General features: G+C 38.1%; 1 protein-coding gene across 4 annotated transcripts in view; it reads left to right on the forward strand.

Moving 5' to 3' along the window:
* whrna (whirlin a) overlaps window positions 1–10,405 on the forward strand; it is a 321,443-nt gene extending 311,038 nt beyond the window's left edge. For all 4 annotated transcript variants that reach the window (XM_057818241.1, XM_057818243.1, XM_057818245.1 and 1 more), the window contains one exon: window positions 8,829–10,405. In XM_057818241.1, the coding sequence (XP_057674224.1) occupies window positions 8,829–9,011 (183 nt within the window). In that variant the 3' untranslated portion in view covers window positions 9,012–10,405. The remainder of the gene's footprint in view (window positions 1–8,828) is intronic.
* The last annotated feature ends 13,799 nt before the right edge of the window (window positions 10,406–24,204 follow it).

Here is a 24,204-nt window from a genome sequence, read left to right on the forward strand (position 1 = left end):
CCGGCAGATTAAAAGACTAATTTCTCGTCATCTGCGCTTTGCTAAATTGTTGTATATAGTCGAATCGTCTCAAAATATGATTCTAATTCACATAATAATCCTATTTAAGACTTTTTTTCTTGTGTTGTACGCACTTTAAATATTCTGTTTAAATACGGCATACAGTATCTATATACACCTGAATCAACACATATATAGTCTATATTTTTTCATGCGGGTTTCACACTAAATTATCTGATAACATGTCTGGTCACCTTGGTCATCGAAATTTAATTGTAAAATTGGATTTTTTTATTTTTTCACTATCATTTACTTTTTTGTCTGCAGATGATGATGTCTGTTGTTGACACACACACACACACACACACACACTTACACATATTTGAATCTCTTTTTTTTAACCACACTTGAACATATCATGAACATTCATGTTAAAGTAATTACACTGACAGAAAATGAGACAAACAACACTGAAAAGCTTGCACTTTATTTCAATTTTATTTCTTTCCCACAAGTGAGAGTGTGACACATTCAAGGGAATATGATGTGTCAAGCGATCAAAGGTTGCTGCCATGGAAGGAAAAAAATCGCCACTTGAAGGTGGCTTTATTCTGCCTTTGCCCTACTTTGGAGTGGGTATAGCCACAGTTTGGCACAGCATGCTTAAACGTATAATCAAAATGCAAATATGCGTGACTCGGTCCTGCCAAACCTGACAGTAATAAAACTCAGTGACACTGCCTTCTCACTCTCAGCTGAGAAAAGATGGACAAATATATGCTGCATTCAAGCCCAAGGGGAAAACTGGGACATAAGGGCCCAGAGTGACTTCAGGTGTAGTTTAGATCACTGCTTTTCAACTGAGATCCTGTGAGCCCCGGGGGTTTTCGAGACCTTTTTTGAGACTACAAAATAATTTGCAATATCTATTATACAATTAGTATACAATTATTTGCTATAAGGTGCACCACATAAAACAAAAATAATGTACAGCAGGGCTAATAAAAACAACAACAAAAAAGGTTACAATGTTCATAGATTGGCAATAAAGGGAATAAGTGACTTGCAGTGGTGATGGAGTGGTAATATAACAATACGTATACGATAATTTACAGTACTCTGACTAGGAGGCAGATAGCTGACATGATATGAAAGTGCAAATGACAGTTTGTGCATAGATATTGATGTAACCTATGGAGGACCAGGAGTGCAAAAATTCAATAAATAAATACACAATTAAATAAATGATTAAAAGTGTCATTAAAATGCTTTTATTTCAATATTTATTTATTTATTTCAATATTTATTTCAATTTTTATTTATTTATTTCAATTTTTATTTATTTATTTATTTCAATTTATATTTATTTATTTAAATTTTTATCTATTTATTTCGATTTATATTTATTTATTTCAATTTTTAATTATTTATTTAAATTTATATTTGTTTATTTCGATTCATATTTATTTATTTCAATTTTTATTTATTTATTTCAATTTATATTTTTATTTATTTATTTCAATTTTTATTCTTTTATTTCAACTTTTATTTATTTATTTCAATTTTTTTTTCATTTTATATTTATTTATTTCAAAATGTATTTCAATTTTTATTCATTTATTTCCATTTTTATTTATTTATTTCACTTTTTATTTATTTCATTCTTGCACTCTTGTTCCCTGTGTGGCCGCATGAAATAATTTTATCTGTCATTGGCTCATCAAACTCGGTGGCCGGGCGTGAACTAGGCGGGGTTTGAGTTGATCGAGTAATAAGCGATTGCTTCGTCCTATTTCTTCCCAACATGGTGGCATTATCTGAGATTTTGCATGAGCTCTCTTGGGACATGTTAGATTTCTCAGAACAAATTGAAGCAGGACATTTGGACCCTGAGTACGTGTCCTACAAAACAGAGCAATTAATTAACGTTATTGGCATCATCTCGGCTCTGTCAGATCAAGATGCTGATCGAAGAGTTTTCTATAGTTTAGAACTGCGGTCAAGCTTCGTAAAAACGAAGTCAAACTAGCCGCCCCTCATTTGGATTATTGTTTGCATTACGGTAATGCAATGCGCTAGCTTCAGAATGCAATGACGTGGCTTCAGAGCGCAAGTCCCTTTATCAAATATATGGGGAAAAAAACGGTGACCTATTCGATAACGGGTCCACTTTAGAGAGACACTGGAACACCCCTAGACCCAAACTAAATATTATCATGTAAAAATGATGTCGGAGTTCAGAGTAAAACTACTTAGAAAACTGCTAGTTATTTCTGTCATTTAGCCTTATTTCAAAACTTGATAAAAATAAATAAATAAATAAAATCTGGTAAATATCCAAGGACCGTTCCACTTCTGAGTTATACTAGAGTTTCCCGTATGCAGACATCAGCCCGTTTAAAGGCGCTGGCCCGCGCGATGTAGAAGCCACAGACTGGACTCCACCATGGGCTGCTGGGGGAGTTCTCCTCAGAGTGTCCTCGATTAAATTTGCTGCTTATCTGGGCAGCTCTGGGCACATTTTGGACATATGTATGTTTTGCTTGGACAACACACGAAATGCGTCAAAGCCTACTACCGCTACACTGACCACGCTAGTGACGCTACTAATCTTCGTCGTCTTTGTGATTTTGAGAGAGCAATGATTTTTCAGATTATACGGATCTACACTGCCACTTTATGTATCGGGTGTACATAAAAATTAGCCAATGCCTCAGGCGTCAATCTATTATCTGAGATCGACTAGTTAAGACTTACTTTGCTGAGCAACCAATCAGACGTTAGAAACTTTGACGAGCAAACGTGACAGATAAAATTATTTCATGGTTGCACCTCCAGAGGAACAAGAGTGCAAGAATGAAATAAATAAAAAGTGAAATGAATAAATGTTGAAATAAATAAATGATGAAATAAATAAATAAAAATCGAAATAAATAAAAGTTGAAATAAATAAATAAAAATTGAAATAAATAAAAATCTAAATAAAATTTGAAATAAATAAATATAAATTGAAATAAATAAATAAAAATTGAAATAAAAATATAAATTGAAATAAATAAATAAATATTGAAATAAATAAATATAAATTGAAATAAATAAATAAATATTGAAATAAATATTGAAATAAATAAATAAATATTGAAATAGAAGCATTTTAATGACACTTTTAATTATTTATTTAATTGTGTATTTATTTATTGAATTTTTGCACTCCTGGTCCTCCATAGTAACCATGCGAAAATGCTATAATATAACTATGAAAACATTGCATATGGCGGAAAACACTTTCGAAACATGCTTTTCGACCCCCAATTTGTCCAAATTCCAAAATTGTCCGATATGCACGTGTGATATATCATTGGAAAGGTGAAAATGTCAATTTTCTGAGGGAAGAAAAATGTTGAACAGGAGGGAATTTTTTTTTTTATATATTTTTTAAACAGCAAAACCCTAACTGGAAGTGAGAACACGTGACAGCAAAATTAAAGACCCCATGATTTTAACAAGACATTATTGCATACTTACCTCGTTTCGATCCAAAAACTCCATATAGCATGTATCATTGAGTAAGTAAGTAGCAGAGTAAGAATAGCGTTTCTTCTTCACAAATCTACTCAAATAAAAGTAAAAAGTATTGCTTTTGTAAAACTACAATTAGAAGTACACTCAAAAAGTTGTGAACACTAATTTTTAATATGTAAATAGTGACTTGGGTCTGGAAAACATGCCTAACTTGATAAATCTCAGTTAAGTTATCCCTACATCATCTTCCGCTTGCTCCGGGGTCGGGTCGCGGGGGCAGCAGCTTTAACAGGGGAGCCCAGGCTTCCCTCTCCCCAGCCACTTCAACCAGCTCCTCCGGTAGGATCCCCAGGCGTTCACAGGCCAGCCCAGAGACAGTCCCTCCAGCATGTCCTGGGCCATCCCTGGGGCCTCCCACTGCAGCTGGGGGTCGGACCGCCAAGGCCCCTGCCTTTGGCTGCCGCCCAACTCCCAACGCACCCGTCCCCTTTGGCCCATCCCACAGTTGGTGAGCCCATGGGAAGGGGAACCCACGTTGTCTTGTGCCCGGCCGGGCCCCATAGAGGTAGGCCCGGCCACCAGACGTTCGCGTTCGAGCCCCACCTCCAGGCCTAGCTCCAGAGGGGGGCCCCGGTAACCCACGCTCAGTTAAGTTAGATTAGTAAAAATTATTTTAAGTACCCAGTTTTTTTAGGCGTTCTTTCAGACGTGCGCACATCTTCCTCATCTATTTTGCTCTTTTCTGAAACCATATAATTATAAAATTTATGGAATAACTATTAATTCCATTCAGATTTAGTGTGCCTCTGTCAGAGTAATAGTAAGAGTAGTAAATAAAGCCAGTTGTATTGCTTCTATTTCTATTATTTATATTTTTGTTGATGAGATGTTAATACTGAAGGAATTTGCCTTACTTTGGTCTGATTTGTGTTCTTATGTTCTATACTCTGAACCTTTATTTTAAACTTATATGATTTAAAAAGTTTAATGTACTTAAAACACTACAATTGTAGACTACAGTTAAGTCAGGAAGCTGTAATGAAATATTATTTTTCAAGGAAATAGTCATCCATTTTGTCTTCATTTATTATTTACAACATACCTAAAACAACATCAAGTTAAACTGTCATGGTAATTGAAAAAAGTGGCATTTATCCAATTAATCGATCATAAAAACAGTCGTTAGTTGCGGCCTTAATTTTGTCTTCATACAGCATTATTCAACATGTAACCCCTATACAGTTAATTATTAAGACAAAGTGCAGGGTGTAAAGGTATCACTATTAATTGAGATGGGAGCTGTTGCTTACAAAACCATTATAGTGTACAGCCTTTGCATTTGTGTTGTCAGGGAAGCAGCAATGCCAACGGTCATGTGACTATTTCACCGGTTAATTAAGTGGCATACACTTTGGCCTAGCCTCTGATAAACAGAGGTGAAAACATCCAACGTTGAATATTTTAGTTTCATTATGTAAAATGTACCATTCCAAGGTGCAAAACGGCATTAGAAAAGACAGATTATACACCCTTAGTTGCAGAACGTAGCTAGATAATAAAATCAGATAATATCTAGCAATCAAGGAAATCAAATCTAAAGGATAAAAGAACAAATAAAAAGTGGCACATTGATTCAGTGAAAACCTTAATTTAACCTTGGCACTTTAATTGGAATGCAGTACGTGCCCCATCAATGTGACCATTTCCACTTGGAAATGCCATAGCGGGTTATTCATCACTATAGAAAAATAATTTAACAAGAATTGCTGACTTACTCGTTTTAACATTAATAAGGTGTGGATCTTGGGAAATGCACAAAGTTGGGTGAGTGCACTTAAGTTCAAGGCATGCCGGCTCATAAAGCCTGACTTTCTCAGCATCTTTACTTTAATTCTGCAATAAATACTGTGTGGTCGCGCTTGCTTTGTTTTGGGGCTGGGGAGTGACACATCCTTGCACAAGTTCTGAAATGTGTATTTATCAGAGTTGAGTAGTAACCAGAGGTGGGAAGTAATGCGTTACATTAACTCCGTTACATTTACTCAGGGCCAGCCCAGGCCATTTGGGGACCCTAAGCAAAATAATGCCAAGGGGCCCATATTTTTGGCCCACCATTTCGTCACAGTGTACTGTGAAACCCATATATGCAATCCAACCTATACCTCCATATTTTGTATATTAATCAGATTTTGTTGCACTGCATACTTCAAACTTCTCACCCCAAATGATTGTCAGTACTTACAGTAGATTAGTAGAACCTTTTTGCAAAAGAGGAAAAGAAAGAAGTTCAGGAAGAACTTTTATTTTTTTTAAGCTTGTAATCAAGTATCAAAATTCACAAAAGTCAATCTGTCGTAAACGGGTGTTTGCATTCTGTAGATAAACGGCATTGCGCACCGTATTATTCATGATGCTCTGTTACAACGTATAAAATGAGGTTGCCATATTGGGGGCCCCCTAGTGGTCCGGGGCCCTAAGCAGCTGCATAGTCTGCGCATAGGCTGGGCCGGCCTTGCATTTACTTGAGTAATTTTTTGAGAAAAATGTACTTCTAAGAGTAGTTTTACAAAGCCCTACTTTTTACTTTTATTTGAGTAGATTTGTGAAGAAAAAACACTACTCGTACTCCGCTACTTTGGGCGACACTAGTTGTTACAATTTTCCACTTTATTCTACAGTGGTATGAAAAAGTATCTGAACCTTTTGGAATTTCTCACATTTCTGCATAAAATCACCATCAAATGTGATCTGATCTTTGTCAAAATCGCACAGATGAAAAAAAACAGTATTTGCGTTAACTAAAACCATTTTACCAACTAAACCAACGTTTATAGGTTTTCATATTTTAATGAGGATAGCATGAAAATAATGACAGAAGGGGGGAAAATAAGTAAGTAAACCCTCTGCCTGAGGAGACTTAAATAGCAATTAAAACCAACTTTTACCAAACAATATAAGTCAGGTGTGTCCCCATTTACTGATTAGTTTAACCGGTTTAAAGCTGCCCTGCCCACTATAAAACACACACTTGGTAAGAAATGTCTTGATGAGAAGCATTGTCTGATGTGCATCGTGGCTCGGTCAAAAGAGCTGCCTGAAGACCTGCGATCAAGGATTGTTGATCTGTATAGAGCTGGAAAAGGATACAAAACCTTCTCTAAAACTCAGGATGTTCATCAATCGACAGTCAGAGAAGTTGTCTACAAATGGAGAAAGTTTGGTACAGTTGCTTCTCTCCCGAGGAGTGGCCGTCCACCAAAGATGACGCCTAAGAGTTCTGCGCAGAATATTCAGAGAGGTTAAAAAGAACCCTAGAGTATCCGCTAAAGACTTACAGAAATCACTGGCACGGTCCAATATCTCTGTGCCACTTCAACTATATGTAAAAGAATGGTGTTCATGGGAGGACTCAATGGAGGAAGCTACTGCTGTCTAAAAAAAAACATTGTTGCTCGTTTAATGTTCACAAAAAGGCACGCAAAGGCAAAAAGCCCGCAAACAGTTTGCTGAAGACATGTCAACAAAGCACATGGATTAATAGAACCATGTCCTATGGTCTGATGAGACGGACGGGCTTTTGTGTGTACCGTCTTCAGGAGAGGCTCCCTCCTGGGGTGACAGCCACACCAATGGCGTACCGCACGCAGGCTATTTTTAGACCGTGACGTCGCATCGTAAAGCGGAAGTAAAGCCAAAGTGGGACATTATAGACCCGCCCTCGCATAGACCCAACATAAAAAGTGTTACTTTTCGCCGGTAATCTTTCAAAAATTGGTAGGTTTAGCGCTGTAAACGTCTCCTTCTTACACGATTTCCATTCATTTCCTATTAGGGACAAACGATGGCTTGTCCTTGGTTAGCAACAGTAGCTAATGTAATGAATATTAATAAGCGGAAGTGACGTGTTGCTTGCGGTACGCCATTGGATGTAGAGGGTGGCGATTCATAGCCCCATCCATCCTCCCCTCATTACGGTGCAGTCGTCCTGTACCCTTGGCAGAGAAGCAGCCCCAAAAAAAGTTTCCTCCTCCATGTTTCACGGTAGGGATGGTGTTCTTGGGGTTGTACTCATCCTTCTTTTTCCTCCAAACACGACGAGCCGAGTTTAGACCAAAAAGTTCAATTTTGGTCTCATCCGACCACATGACCTTCTTCCATTGCTTCTCTGGCTCATCCAGATGGTCAGTGGCAAACTTCAGACGTGTCTGGACATGCACTGGCTTCAGCAGCGGGCCCTTGCGTGCGCTGTAGGATTTTAATCCATGACGGCGTAATGTGTTTCCGATGGTTTTCTTCGAGACTGTGGTTCCAGCTCTCTTCAGGTCATTGACCAGGTCCTGCCGTATAGTTCTGGGCTGATCCCTCACCTTCCTCATGATCAGTGATGCCCCTCGAGGTGAGATCTTGCATGGAGCCCCAGAACGAGGCAGATTGACCGTCAACTTGAACTTCTTCCATTTTCTAATAATCGCTCCAACAGTTGTTACCTTCTCACCAAGCTGCTTATTTTCCTGTAGTCCATCCTAGCCTTGTGCAGGTCTATTATTTTATCCCTGATGTCCTTACACAGCTCTTTGGTCTTGGCCATTGTGGAGAGGTTGGAGTTTGTTTGTTTGAGCATGTGAACGGGTGTCTTTTATACAGGTAACAAATTCAAAGAGGTGCAGTTACTTCCGGTAATGGGTGGAGAACAGGAGGGGTTCTTAAAAAAGAACTAAGAGCCGAAATATTTACTAGTTGGCAATGTATCAAATACTTATTTCATGCAGTTAAATACAAATTTATTATTTAATAATTATACAATGTGATTTTCTGGATTTTTGTATTAGATTCCATCCCTCACAGTTGAAGAGAACTTATGATACAAATTACAGACCTCTACATGGCTTGCAAGTGGGAAAACCATCAAAATCGGCAGTGTATCAAATACTTCTCCCCACTGTACTATTCCCTTATTGATTATATTAAGTGTGTTAAAGTAATGCAAACAGTTATATGGTATGAGCGAGAAAGGTAACTATTCCCTTCACCTCCGTCATTAAGTACAATGTAATACAACAACAACAAAAAATAACTTTAGACTTTTTACAGTTATTTTTGAGATTTAGGGGTAGTTAAAGGATTAGTTCCGACTTACTCGGAAATTCAGGTTACGTCGCTAGCGTTGGAACGGAACTCATTCGTAACCCAGGGACTACCTGTACTTGATTTTATTAATGCACTACTTCGTCAATGATTCGAAGGTAAGTGGATATTGTTATTTTTAAATAACATTGTCTTTGTCTTTGTCTTTCTCTTTCTCGAAGCGGGGCGGCTCAGCTCACAATTGTGGCCAGCTGAAGGTGGGTCAGGTGATCCTGGAGGTAAACGGGATTTCCCTGAGGGGCCGTGAGCACAAGGACGCCGCACGCCTCATCGCCGAGGCCTTCAAGACCAAAGAGAGGGACTATGTGGACTTTCTGGTGACTGAGTTCAATGTAGCACTATAGCTGAGTGGGAGAGGAGGGACAAGCAGGGATTCAAGGACGAAAGGGGAGGAGGAGATTTTCATTTCAAAATGGCACAACCCTTAAGAGGTGGACTTGAAGGAAAAGCCACCTCATCTGTTACACAACATCAATTCTACCACGGACCTGTTTGCGATTCTTTTCAACATGGTACCTCTCCCGCTGTGAGACATTATGCACCACGGTAGAAAATAGCAAGGCCTGTGTAACCTATATTTTGCTCTCTTAATATTAAAATGGATTGGCCTCCATTTAAAATCTACTGGAACTTCTTAGTCACCCAGGATACCATTTCTTTTATTTTTAGTGTCCATTTCTTTTCATTTTTCCACTATAGCACCTGGTCCAAATTGGCTTTCCTAGACTGAATTTATATATTGTACATATGAATAAATATAGATGTATATACTCTATACTGTACAAAGTTCTCTATACAAAATATGAACTGATTGAGAGTTCAATCAACATATACACATATAATCAAAAAATATTATGAATTGGAGCAGCGCACATTTTTCTGTATGTTAATTTCCCCCCTTCCCTGTGATTTAAAGGGACAGACAACACACTTATCATGTGCCTCCCAGTAAAAAGGATATTGTTACATGAATTGAAACACATAATTATTTTTTTTTCTGGTACAATAGTGGAGGAAAAAATCAACAAACGCCACTATTTCCAGAGAAGAGTTGCTCTTAGTGCACACAGGCATTTCATCATTCCAGCAATGTTTCCTCTAATTTTTCATGTGTCTTAGCAAAAAAGGGCGTAGGTTGGGTCTCAGTATTGGTAGGGACGATATGACAGTATAACCTACATGTACACTTTTTGCTGGGGACGGAACATTAATAAAACCAAACAGATTGGGTGAACGAGGGTCAGGGCTACAGTTCTCACCAATATGAACCTAATTAATTGATATGCTAAGTGATTTTTTTGTGAAACTGAGGCTTTAGTGTAGGTTTTTGGGCTGTGGAATGAATTAATGGAATTCTAATGTATTCTTATGAAAAAATCCTGCTCGACATATGACCATTTCGACTTACAAACAAGGTCCCAGAACGAATTAACTTCGCATGTCGGGGTACCACTGTACAATCGTGGTGTCAGTAACTCACCAATGGGAGCGCCGCGTTGCCGTATCGAACGCACCAATATGAGTGTCGCGCTGACACATCATCGTGGCCCTGACAGTAGTCCGAGTGACGCTACAATACATTTCTGTTAAATTTTATATTGTGCGCTGCATAGATTTTGTTGTGCACTGAGTCGCGCATGCGCGCAGCTTGCAGTGTACCACAAAAGTGAGTACACCCCTCTCATTTCTGCAGATATTTAAGTATATCTTTTCATGGGACAACACTGACAAAATGACACTTTGACACAATGAAAAGTAGTCTGTGTGCAGCTTGTATAATAGAATTAATTCATTTTCCCCTCAAAATAACTCCAAATATAGCCATAAATATCCAAACCCCTGGCAACAAAAGTGAGTACACCCGTTAGAAACTACATCCCAAAATGTCCAAATTGAGTACTGCTTATCATTTTCCCTCCAAAATGTCATGTGACTCATTGCAGGAGTGCTGTCAGCATTGCTGCAGAGATTGAAGAGGTGGGGGGTCAGACTGTTAGTGCTCAGACCATACGCCGCACTCTACATCAAATCGGTGTGCATGGCTGTCACCCCAGGAGGAAGCCTCTTCTGAAGACGGTATAGAAGAAAGCCCGCAAACAGTTTGCTAAAGATATGTCAACAAAGCACATGGATTATTGGAACCATGTCCTATTGTCTGTTGAGACGGGCGGGTTTTCTTGTGTACCGTCTTCAGAAGAGGTTTCCTCCTGGGGTGACAGCCGTGCACACCAATTTTGTGTAGAGTGCGGCGTATGGTCTGAGCACGAACAGGCTGACCACCCCACCTCTTTAATCTCTGCCGCAATATGACAGCACTCCTGTAACGAGTCACATGACATTTTGGAGGGAAAATGACAAGCAGTACTCAATTTGGACATTTAGGGATCTAATTTCTAAGGGGTTTACTCACCTTTGTTGCCAGGGGTTTCGATATTAATGGCTATATTTTGAATTATTTTGAGGGGAAAAGAAATTAACTCTAATATATAAACTGCACACAGACTACTTTTCATTGTGTCAGTGTTGTCCCATGAAAAGATATACTTAAATATCTGCAGAATTGCGAGGGGTGTACTCACTTTTATGATACACTGGAGAGGAACCATTGATTGCCAGTACTATTTTAGCCAATCAAATGCGTGCATCACAGATTACCCTTCCTTGAGACCTCGTGTCTTTCATGTGTGTGGTTATAACTGACGTCACAAAATGACTGTGCTTGTAAGCAGTGTTATTTTTGGGAGATTTGAACATTTCCTCCATTATCAGAGATCTAAGAAATTTGCATTTTGAGAAACCACCTCATTTATACAAGATGTTGTCTGTCCCTTTACATATTGAATGAATTAACATTCTTTTTTCCACCTTTGTATTGTCCCATCACATGCAAGGTGACAGGAAGCTGCATGGTGGCAGGGAGCTGAAGAGACTGGCAGAGAGAACATGCAAATCCCTCAAAGGCAGTCAGCAGGTTTTAATCTAGTTGGAAGCCACTGTGCTTGCCACAATTCCATAATATACCGTCTGTTTCATAGGTTAGTCTAAAATCTCACTATGACAAGTTCTAATATTGTTACTAGACATCGGTGCCATTATGGAAGTAGCTCATTGAAATGACTATTTTATGATCACACTGAACAGCATTAAAAATAAGACAGTTAATAATGAAGATACAGTGGTATGAAAAAGTATCTGAACCAACAAATTACCAATAAATGTGATCTGATCTTTGTCAAAATCACACAGATGAAAAAACAGGCTTTGCTTTAACTAAAACCACCCAAACATTTATAGGTTTTCATATTTTAATGAGGATAGTATGCAAACAATGACAGAAGGGGCAAAATAAGTAAGTGAACAATCACATTTAATATTTTGCCCCCACCCCCCGGCAGCAATGACTTCAACCAGACACTTCCTGTAGCTGCAGATCAGCCTGGCACATCGATCAGGACTAATGTTGGCCCGTTCTTCTCTACAAAACTGCTGTAGTTCAGCCAGATTCCTGGGATGTCTGGCATGAATCGCGGCCTCAGGTTTTCCTGCAAAATATCCTGATAAACTGTTGAATTCATTCTTCCATTAATGATTGCAAGTTGTCCAGGCCCTGAGGCAGCAAAACAGCCCCAAATCATGATGCTAAGTCCACTGTGCTTCACGGTGGAGATGAGGTGTTGATGTTGGTGAGCTGTTCCATTTTTCCTCCACACATGACGTTGTGTGTTACTCTCAAAGAATTCAATTTGGTTTTAGCAGTCTACAAAATATTTTGCCAAAACGTCTGTGGAGTGTCCAGGTGTCTTTTTGTGAACATTAAACGAGCAACATTGTTTTTTTTTAGACAGCAGTGGACTCCGTGTGCACAGAGATATTGGACTGTGCCAGTGATTTCTTTAGCAGACACTCTAAGGTTCTTTAATACCGCTCTGAGTATTCTGCGCTGAACTCTTTGCGTTATCTTTGGTGGATGACCACTCCTTGGGAGAGAAGCAACAGTGTCAAACTCTCTCCATTTGTAGACAACTTCTCTGACTGTCGATTGATGAACATCCAGACTTTTAGAGATGGTTTTGTATCCTTTCCCAGCTTTGTACAAATCAACAATCCTTGATCGCAGGTCTTCAGAAAGCTCTTTTGACTGAGCCATGAAGCACATCAGGCAATGCTTCTCATCAAGACATTTCTTACCAGGTGTGTGTTTTATAGTGGGCAGGGCAGTTTTAAATCACTCATTAGTGATTGGCCACACACCTGACTTAAAATGTTTTGTAAAAATTTATTTCAATTGCTCTTTAAGTCTCCTTAGGCAAAGGGTTCACTTACGTATTTGCCCCCTTCTGTCATTGATTGTATGCTAGCCTCATTAAAATATGAAAATCTATAAATGTTTGGGTGGTTTTAGTTAAAGCAGACACTGTTTTTTCATCTGTGTGATTTTGACAATGATCAGATCACATTTGATGGTGATTTTATGCAGAAATTCTAAAAGGTTCAGATACTTTTTCATACCACTGTACATAGAACTTGAATGTCGGCATGCTCTCAATGGGGGATAACATCTCAAAGTGTTTTACTCAAACCACTCAATTTTCTTCCCGCTGCTCCTCTTACTAAACAATTTGATTTTAATTTCAAAGTCCCGTACTAATTAAACTCCCCAGGGAGCGCGGTGAAGTCATGCCCAGTGAAACAACTGAGGGTGGGTAATAATAAGAATTGTAGAGGACAAGACTGCCAAAAGAGCTTGGCTATACTACAAGTATGTACTTACTTTTGGACATTTTATCAATTTCTCAAGAAAACCATTTATGAAACAAGATATCGGGTAGACTTTGAGAGATTGGATAAGAACTAAACGAGAATGAAACAGTACATCTTTGGTCAAGCGTGAATCAGATGTAGTAATTGTTGTTTTTGAGAAGTACATTTAGAGAAGTACATTTAGTGCAAACTGCAATGACACAATCTGTTTGAAAACAATGATCCACTCAAATTAATTGGGATGCAATGATTAAAACAGTCGAAACAGAACTTATTAACTTAACTATAGCCACGTTATAAAAAGTCATTCCATTCAAACACTAGCAACATAATCTGAATTTGCACAAACTGACATCAATGCAAACATGCATTCTGAAACAATCAGCATGCGACATGACAATATTATTACACTTTTGCACTAGTTCAGTCCGTTTGATCTCGAAATGTTGTATGATGGCAATGTCTACCCGTACCGTATTTTTCGGACAAAAAGTCACACCTGAGTATAAGTAGCACCAGCCAAAAAAGAAAAAAAAAAACATATAAAGGGAGTCCCCGGATTACGAACGAGTTATATTTCTATGCTGGCGAATCGGAATTAACCCTTTAAGTACCCTTAAATACCCTCCAAATCTCAAAATAACCATCCAAAAACATATAATTATATGTCATTGTTCTGTCCTCGCCAAGACATTGGAGCTAAGTCAAAGCAAGACAGCAAGCTAAGCTCCGAAATGACGATGTCCGATATCCATGTGGTTTGCTGACTTTATTCAGCTGCTCATGACATCAACACTTGCAGCATGAAACTAAAATAAAAATTAAATCCGTTTCATCTGCAATAACAGCAATTCAAATTTGTGTCTATGACTAGCTGCTGATACAGCAATAACAAACAATTTTTCTTACTTTCCTTTCTTCCTAAATGTCTTCCTCTCCCTTCAACCCAAGTAACCCCTATAGAAACCATTCACGCTGGTAAAATTTGAAAGAAAAATTTAAACGTTACGGACTTTCTTATAACATACAATGTTTCTCAAGGGTATTACAAATAGAAATTGTTATTGTAATAATGTACGAAGGCTTCAGAGTCCTAGATTTGTATATGTGAGTATAATTTAGTCCTTAACAGTATCATTTATAAAGAGCCCCTATTTTGACCTTTTTATATTTAGAATATATACACAATTTTGTTACAGCCTGTTATGATTTACTTATGCAGCTAAATCCGAATTAATAAATGAATAAATAAAATAATAAAAATAAAATAATAAATCATTTTTTTGTAGATATTTTGGTATAATTATAGTTTCATGTAATTTGCTGTGATTAACAAAAAACATTATCAATGTCAAATTTATTATTAATATTTCGACCATTTTTATAAAAAGAATATTTATTAAAACACTCAAAACTATGCGGCAGTAATTCTACAATTAGAATTACATAATACCGTATTGGCCCGAATATAAATGTTTTTGCATTAAAATAAGACTGAAAAAGTGGGAGTCATTTACGAATGTGATTACACTTTAGTTTACATGTTTAAATGTTCAGATTAAGATTTGAATGAGGCAAAATAACATGTTTTTTCTCTCAAACATATTGTTATAATCATTTGTTTCCGATGTACTGTAATTATTTTCTGTATAAAAATTAATTTGGTGTTCAAAAAGTCTTTTTTTCCAACTTAAGTCTTGAAATAGGGGGTCGTCTTATAATCAGGGCCGTCTTATATTCGGGCCAATACGGTACAAACATACTACAAATACATATAGTCAGGAATCCTCTTCAGGGTGTATTTAATTTAGAAGAAAAAATAAGACACATAGGAGAGCACCCAATGATTATGCCGTATATTGAAGAAAACACAATGCCTTAAGCTGAAACAGTTTTAATGTACATGTGTGGAACAACCTCAAACAAAAACTTGGAAGTTTACCTGTTGTTTTTGTTATTATCATTATTAATATTATTAACAACAACAGTTCCTATTTGTAATACCATTGATAAACAATGTATGTTATAAGAAAGTCCGTAACGTTTAAAGTTTTTCTGTCAAATTTTACAAGCGTGAATGGTCTCTGAAGGGGTCACTTGGGTTTAGGGGAAAGGAAAACATTTAGGTATGTAAGGAAAGCAATCTTTACATTCTTTAAAGTGCCTATGACAGGATTTTTAAAAAAGTCTTAAATAGCATTATTGTGTGAATTAGAATCATATTTTGAGATGATTCGACTATATGCAACAATTTGGCAAAGCGCAGATGACGAGAAATTAGTCTTTTAATCTGCCGGTTAGCCACGCCTACCATTATAGGGCTCTAGGGTCCCCAGCAGGTGGATGACGTCGGCAGGAGAATGGTCTCATCTGATTTAGACTTCAACCTATTGAGGGGGAATTATTCAGAACGAGGAAAATGTGACGAAGAGAGCCACAAAATGCCATTGTTTCATTCTCTCTACTCCACTATTTTTACAGGATATTCTTTTTGTCCAAGTATTTTTCCCCAATAGCTAAATAAATGGTATGGTTATGACAAATAACAGTCTTGGGCTAAATGGAATATGAAATAATAAAAATGTATTTATTTAGTACGACATGACAAAATTACTCCATAATGGTCAAAACTGTCGACTTCACCTTTACTGTCGCACCTCCCGAACGATATTTTATGCCACCGTAGTAAGTCGGGCTTTTGTCATTTCCCTTCCCCGGCTTTGGAAAATGTAAACAAACCAAGAGGCGGGACAGCTGGCCGACATGCTAACCCGAACCGAGTGATGTTTCAAAGTCTTCGAAGCGGAAAAGCACACAAAACTAGCCCAGATCATTTCACACGTCAGCAGGGATGTCGATTGTCTACGCTGATTGGCAACCCGTCCGGCGGCGAGCAAGTTAGAGCTGAGGGCAGAGGGCTCGTTTGCGGGGAAGCAGCTGGACAATGACTGCCGGACAAACCGGCCGACGTCGGAGGAGCGTATAGCTGGTTAACACGAATATGGCCAAATAATGGTTTACTAAACGTCAAAGACGTAAACAGAGAGAGAGTCATAGGAGAGCTGTTGTTGTGTAGCTAACATGGCAGAATGTGTCTGAGCCTAGGAGAGGTTTTCTACATGCCCATCCATGATCAAACGTAAGTAAATAGTCATAGTCCTTTATTTTAAAAAAGTTTGCAGTGTTTACTTTGTAACTGCTGTATTCGCGGCCATTTTTAACACAAAGTTGCCAATTCTGATCGGGTGGATAATTTGACAAAACACCAGACACACCAAGAGGGCTTAGTCAGCTGAATCCACAGTCCATCTGCATGCTATAAAGCAATACTGTATTGTGAGAGGCTGAACCGGGTGATGTCACATTCGCATTTGTCCTAAACCAGAAACTGGAGCCAGAAGTAACTCATTTTCATGGCGCGGGATTCAAAAGGTGAATATATAAAACGATCGCTTCCACACACATCCAAGTGGTCAATTTCATTCAGGAGCATAAAATACTCCGTGAAATATGAAATAAACATGCTTTTTCGTGTCATATGCACCTTAAAGACACAATAATGATGTTCAGAAAGGTGGAGGCACAGGTGACGTATGTTTTTGTACAGTAGGTGGCAGTATGCACTAAACGTTGTTGCAATCCACCATCAAAAAAAAAAAAAAAGAAGATAAATTTTAACGCGCATGCGCAGATAGCAACTGATCGCGACGGTCTACGGGAATACGCTGCGTCACTTCCTTCGAAGGCTTTATGCTTATAAATGCGAGTGATTTGGACATATAAAGTAATTATTCCTCAAACAGTCTGGCGTGCGGATTGATTAATGATTTTTTTATATATCTGAATCTACCACATAAATCACTCTTGGGCATCGCGGCTCCAGTGGGGGCGGTGCATTACGCGCATGAGCAGAACCAATCGAAGCCTGTCTAAGATTTATTAATGATGAAATAGTCTTACGGTTTCCTTTTTATGTGTAAACATGCGTTGCTTGGATCAGGGTGTACCTCACAGGCCCTACCGATTTAAAAAAAAATTATATTAAATGTATTTCGATCATTGAATCTATCACGTATATGCCTATATCTCCCGTCATCCTTCAGGAGAAAATGACGTCGGTTCGAGCATGCTCACTAGCAATCCGTCGCCATGAGGGAACCTGTCACGATCGGGCAATGACAAGTACTACCTGCTCTATGCTTCCTACGCCGAAATAAAAGCATGCATCGCCAAACAAAAGTCCACATTATTTAAAAAAATACAAAAACAACTGGAGACAAAATGGTGGACGAGACTCCAGCGTCATAAAGTCAAAATCACGTATGCTGGGTACGTCGTAACCCGGGGACTACTTGTATAAATCGCAACTTGGGGGGAAATTTATTTGATAAAATCCAACACTAAGAAGAGACACGTCATCTTGAAAAGCAATTTAAAATAAAAATAGACTAGAGAACAACATGCTGAAAAAGTGCACTATATGCTAACATTGTGGCATAGACTTCATAACCAATTGACATGACACGAGACATGGGGCTGATTCGTAGAGGGCCTATTTTCAAAAACTTCAAATACAAATATTTTCAAAACCAAAGCTGCTACCGACCGAAAACCAAAACAGGCCTTAGCCACATATGAGTCTCCATGAGCGGTGGCATCAAAAAATTCAAAGTCGTTCCCTTATAAAATCAGGATTACTTATTTTTTATATAACACAACTTAAAATTGCTATAAAAGTCTCAGATTTTACACTAGATGCACAAAAATTACCAAATGTAGAGATAATCACCTCTATTTTCAGGATCAATAGCAATAGTAAACATATCATATAGGTTTTTGACCAAAATAGCAACTTATTCTTTTTTTATTTACTGCAACTTTTCAACAGCTAATAAATCACTCAATCTAACATCAGAAACTTAGTACTTGAGGAAAACATGCAGAATCAATTATAAATAATTTATAAAGAGATTGTTAATAAATTCTATACACAATCACAACTTATTTTAGAATAGAATAGCCCTTTATAATCATCATACATTATATACTGTTAGCGAATGAGGCTAGCGGCCGCCTGGCATAAACAGAGCTTTTCTGGCAAAAATTCCTGTGAATGCTTAAATCCCCGAATTCTTCATAGATATGGACGTAAAACAGTCTCAATTCTTGGTTAAAAGCAAAGAAACCATGCAGTTAACGTTTATTTTACGTATTTTGTCTAAGTAAAATGCTACTTTGTTAGTGAATGAGGCTAGCGGCCACCTGGCTAAACAGAGCTTTTCTGGCAAAAATTCATGTGAATAAATGCTTAAATCCCTGAATTCTTTATAGATATGGACGTAAAACAGTCTCGATTCTTGGTTAAAAGCAAAAGAAACCATGCAGGTAGCATGTATTTTACTTAAATATCACAAATGTGCAGCTCGTCTTTAAGCCGCCTGCATTGGGTAAACAAAGAAGAAAATTTTTGCGAATAAATGCTTCAATCACTGAATTCTTTACAGATATGGACGTAAAACTGTCTCGATTCCTTGTTGAAAGAGCTAAAAACCGGGCCGTTACGCGTCTTTTTTCCATATTTAAGTCGAAGAATGACGCCAATGCCGTAGCGGTTCCCATTCTTCCATTGATTTCAAAATGCATGCATGGTACGAAAAATATAATATTTACCTTGAATCCTCGAACAAATCACTCCTGAGACAAACTTTCCTGTTCGTATGAGGTACAGCTTTAGTAGTTCTTCCAAATTCCAAACTTAAACCCTGTTTTGACATGACCGTGTGCCATCTTCGGCTATTACTAAATGAAGCTTCAAGCCTGGCTCCCAATGGTAAGGCGTGACGCAAAGAATTATGAAGTGTCACGTTAATAGATAATGAAGTCTGATTGCGGTTTAGTGTGAAAATAGAATGTAAAATAATATAATTATGGGTTCATAATTTCACACATAAATCGCTCCAGATTAAATGTCACACCTACGGCCAACCTATGAAAAAAAACTACGATTTATAGTCTGAAAAATACAGAGTACCGTAATTTCCGCACTATAAGGCGCACCTGAGTATAAGCCGCCACCCACCAAATTTAACACGAAAACAACATTTGTTCATACACCAAAAGATATTTATCGGTAACACTTTGACAGCAGCATCATATGACTGTTATAAGACCAAATGACCCAAAATGAAACTTTGTGAACCAATTGGCTGCAAAGCTTCATTGGTTCAAGAAGCTTCATTTGGACATCACAGCTCTCTTGGGGGAGACAGTCAACCTCTGCTGCCACCTGCTGTCAACACCGTTGTTGTCAAACATGCCTCCTAGCGTGCATTGCAGCGCTAGAGATGTAAATAACATTGAAAATCATGTTTCGTGCTAATTATTTGTTCATTTACTGTTCCAGTTGTTTCATTAATTGCTAGTTATGATATTTGGTAACACTTTATTTGACAGCAGCGCCGTAAGACTGTCATTAGACAATCATAATTGTGATACGAAACTGTCATAAGCATTAATGAATGCTTACAACAGACGTCATTTAGTTTCATTCGGCAAACTATCTAACTTTTGCCGTAATGTAAAAGAGCCGAGCTGAACATAAATGGAGTTAGTGACATACCATATTTTTCGAACTACAAGTCGCACCTGAGTATAAGTCGCAGCAGCCATAAAATGCCCAACGAAGAGAAAAAAGACATATATAAGTCACACCGGAGTATAAGTCGCATTTTTGGGGAATAAAATCCAACACATAGAACAGATATGTCATCTTGAAAGGCAATTTAATATAAAAAAAACATTAGAGAACAACATGTTGAATAAATGTACAGTGTACAGTGCATGAACAACGAAATGCGAATATACTGTCCTCACCAGGACACTACGGCTCGGTCCTGGCTATACAGCGAACTCCCAAATGCTGGATGTCCGTATAATTTTCTGAATCAATTTGGTCCTCAATACCAAACAGGTTCGCATCAACGTAAATAATTGATAATTGGGTTGTTTTACAGCGATGACATAAACGGTTAGCATGCGTTCGCTAGCATTAGCACATCGTTCAAACACCCACACAAGTGCCTCTAAGTGTCCGATCGCGGGTGGAAAACACACAACAACAACAGAAAAGATGATACACACAGGCGTTGCCTCTGTAGAGATATTTTAAAAGGATAAACAATGAACGTAGGTTCGCAGCCATGTTTCTCTCTCGCTAACTCACCCACTCACTCAGAGCTACGTAGCTGTCCGTCTTCTTCTGGCGTGTGAGCGCTCTTCACGTAAACAAGTGCGAGTGCGCCCCCACGTGGACGTGAAAGCGCCACAAACTAAAAGCATTTCAATATAAAAAAAAAGTCAATAATACAATTGAACACACACATTGCCAAAGGCAGAACGCAAACGTGGCCATAGCTATTAAGAGTTATTCAGATAACTATAGCATAAAGAACATGCTAACAAGTTTACCAAACCATCAGTGTCACTCCAAAACACCAAAATAACATGTGAAATGATATCATAATCTGTTAATAATTTGAAACATAAGTCACTCCTGAGTATAAATCGCACCCCCAGCCAAAATATGAAAAAATCTGCGACTTATAGTCCGAAAAATACGGTAATTTGCCGGATGACACTTAATGACATCTGTCATAAGCATTCCGTAAGCCCTATGATAGTCATAATTATGACGGTCTTATGACGCCGCTGTCAAATAAAGTGTTACTTATTAACCCAGATAAATCAACAAATAAGCCGCACTGGACTATAAGCCGCAGGATTCAAAATGAAGGAAAAAAGTAGCGGCTTATAGTCCGAAAATTACCGTACATGTTTTATATGACACAATATAACAAAATAAGATAGTATAGTAGCAAAATGTAAAAATAAAACACTCAGTCCTAACAATACCAAAAAGGATTCTTGCAACCAGTGGCAAAATGTGAAATGTGGAAAAAGGCTTTATGGTGTAAACATGACACTAATACAGCAGTGTACCTCTGTTAAATGCTTTAACAACAAAAACTGTATACAAATGTATGGTCTTACTCCTTTGCTGAGGGAGAAAAGTATTCCTCAAATAACTTCTCTATTCTTTTGCTCTTTTGATGCTCCCATAGGGCTCCTTGTGAGGGCTGGTCCTTTTGCTTGTGGGTGTCCATGTTAAAAGCAAAGGAAACCACAGTTAATTATTTGACTATGGTCCACTAAGACCGCCGAGGATGCACGACACCATGAGGCAGAGAATCAAACGCCTACTTTGTAGTATTTTTCCACCAACACTTTGTCAAATTCTGAACTGTACAACCTCAGACGTTTTAAATGTTCTACTGCTCATGCAAATAAGTTTCAATCATATATTCCCTGTTTAGCATTTGAATAGATGCAAATCACATTTCAGTTTCACTTGTGCATAAATTAATTATGTATGTGGAGATGCTTGTGGGAGATTCCGTTTTTCCGGCTATACATAAAAAACACTTCAGTTAAGAAAATGAGAGACCTGTTCCATCTTTAAATTGCTTTCTTGTCAATCTTTTAAACTACGGTTTCTGGGACAATCCAGCATAATCAAAGAATTAGGCCCTGACATGCTCACAATTAGACACTGGCTAAAATTTAATTTCCTTTTCGGTCTCTTATATGGCTCTGTGCTTGAATGCAGCATTCCATTAATTTGCTAACCTCTGTTATACTTATTCATGAAATGGTTAGGTAAATGAGTACAGTATGCACCTATGAGCCCCATGAGGATAAGAGATATGAAAAGGTTGATGTAGCACTTTATAAATGTGTTTGTGACAGCGATTGTGAAACTGCTAAACAACTGAAAAGGCAAATACAATGGTAGAAATGAAAAATTACAGTATGATAAATGTCTTGCACATTCACAAAAACACACTATTGGACATCTCTCTTTTTCATTGAAAGGATATTTCTGATTCTATAGCTGATAAATCTCTTTCAGATGTACTTATGAAAGGTTTTTATTACAGGTTTTATTTAACTCTTATCCTATTCATTCCTATATTACACTTAAACATTTAATTGAACGAGAAAGTTTTTAATAAAAATCTAACATCTCAACAATTGATAGGATAGTTTTGTTTAATTTTGTTTTTTTTTATTATCAGTGCCGTATTTTTTGGGACAATAATTCACAGGATGTTTTTTCATAGGTTTGCCAAAAGTGTGACTTGTACTAAGTAGTGACTTATGTGTAAAATTATTAACACATTATTACATGTAGTCTCCAGGTTAGGAACAAGTTCTGTTCCTACACTGGCGACGCACCCGAATTTCCATGTAAATCGGAATTAATCCTTAAAGTACCCCAAAATATCCCCTAAATCTCAAAATAACTATCCAAAAACATGTATTATGCGTCATTATGAGTTAAATCCGAGCTAGACAGCGAGCTAAGCTCTGAAATGACAATGTCAGACGTCCGTGTGGTTTGCTGACTTTATTCAGCTGCTCATGACATCAATACTTGCAGAATGACACTAAAATAAAAATTAAATCAGTTTCATCTTCAATTTCAATTTCAAATTTGTCCACTAAAGATGCTAATTGTACAACAGAGCCACAACCGGGGTACCATATTCAAGGGTGTGAGTGACTGGAAAAACTCCATGGAACGCAAAAATCAGCATCTACTTCTCCACACAAAAACGCAAGCGCTCACACACGCATGCATACCCACACACACATAACTGGGATGCCTGTATTTACGGGCATGGGCTAAACTACTAACCGAGCATATACGTATCTTAATAGATTAATTTCATTGCTGACACCGCATTTCGGGGTCATCGACATGTCCCCCCCACCCACCACCTATCGAGGCATTGTCCTCTTTCACAAGACTGATGGTGCCTATCGCAAAAAACGCGAAGAGACCTATGCTCTAATGTACTACTAATGTATTGAACCGTCTGCGGGCTTAAGTGCTGTGACAGCATTAAAAAAATCTTAAATAGCATTATTATGTGAATTAGAATCCTATTTTTAGACGATTCGACTATATACAACAATTTGGCAACACGCAGATGATGAGAAATTAGTGTTTTTATCTGCTGTTTAGACCAACCTGTCATTATAGCGCTCTAGCTTCCCCAGCTGGATGATGACATCTGATTTAGAATGCAGCCCACTGAGGAGGAAGATTCAGCACGAGGAAAATACGACAGAGAGCAGCAAAATGTCATGATTGTTTCAGTCTGTCTACTCCAATATTTTTACAGGATATTCTTTTTATCTAAGTATTTTTCCCCAATTGCTAAATAAATGGTATGGTCATGACAAACAATAGTCTTGTGCTAAATGGAATATGAAATATTAAAAATGCACTTATTCAGTACAACGGCAAAATTACTGCATTAAAACTGCCTTCTTCCTCCCCTGAACGGTATTTTATGCCACCATTAGTCCGGCTTTTGTCATTTCCCTGCCCCGGCTTCGGAGACGGAGGATAGAGCATTAAACAAAACGAGGCGTGACAGCTACCCGACATGCTAACCCGAACCGAGCAGCTTATCCAAGTCTTATTCTCGCCTTTCGAAAACGAAAAATCACACAAACCTACCCCGACTCATGTCACACACAGCGGCGGGGTTGTCTTCACCGAGCGGTCAGCCCCCGGTGGCGAGCAAGTTTCGGCTCGTCGTTCTGCTGCAGCCACGGCAGGCTGGCAGTGCTCGTCGCCTGTAATGAACGCCGAAAATAGCCCATTCTCAATGGACAAACCAGCCGAGGTCGGAGCAGGGGGCTGCT

The sequence above is a fragment of the Corythoichthys intestinalis genome, chromosome 17 (assembly GCF_030265065.1).
Source record: "Corythoichthys intestinalis isolate RoL2023-P3 chromosome 17, ASM3026506v1, whole genome shotgun sequence".
NCBI classification, from domain to species: Eukaryota; Metazoa; Chordata; class Actinopteri; order Syngnathiformes; family Syngnathidae; genus Corythoichthys; species Corythoichthys intestinalis.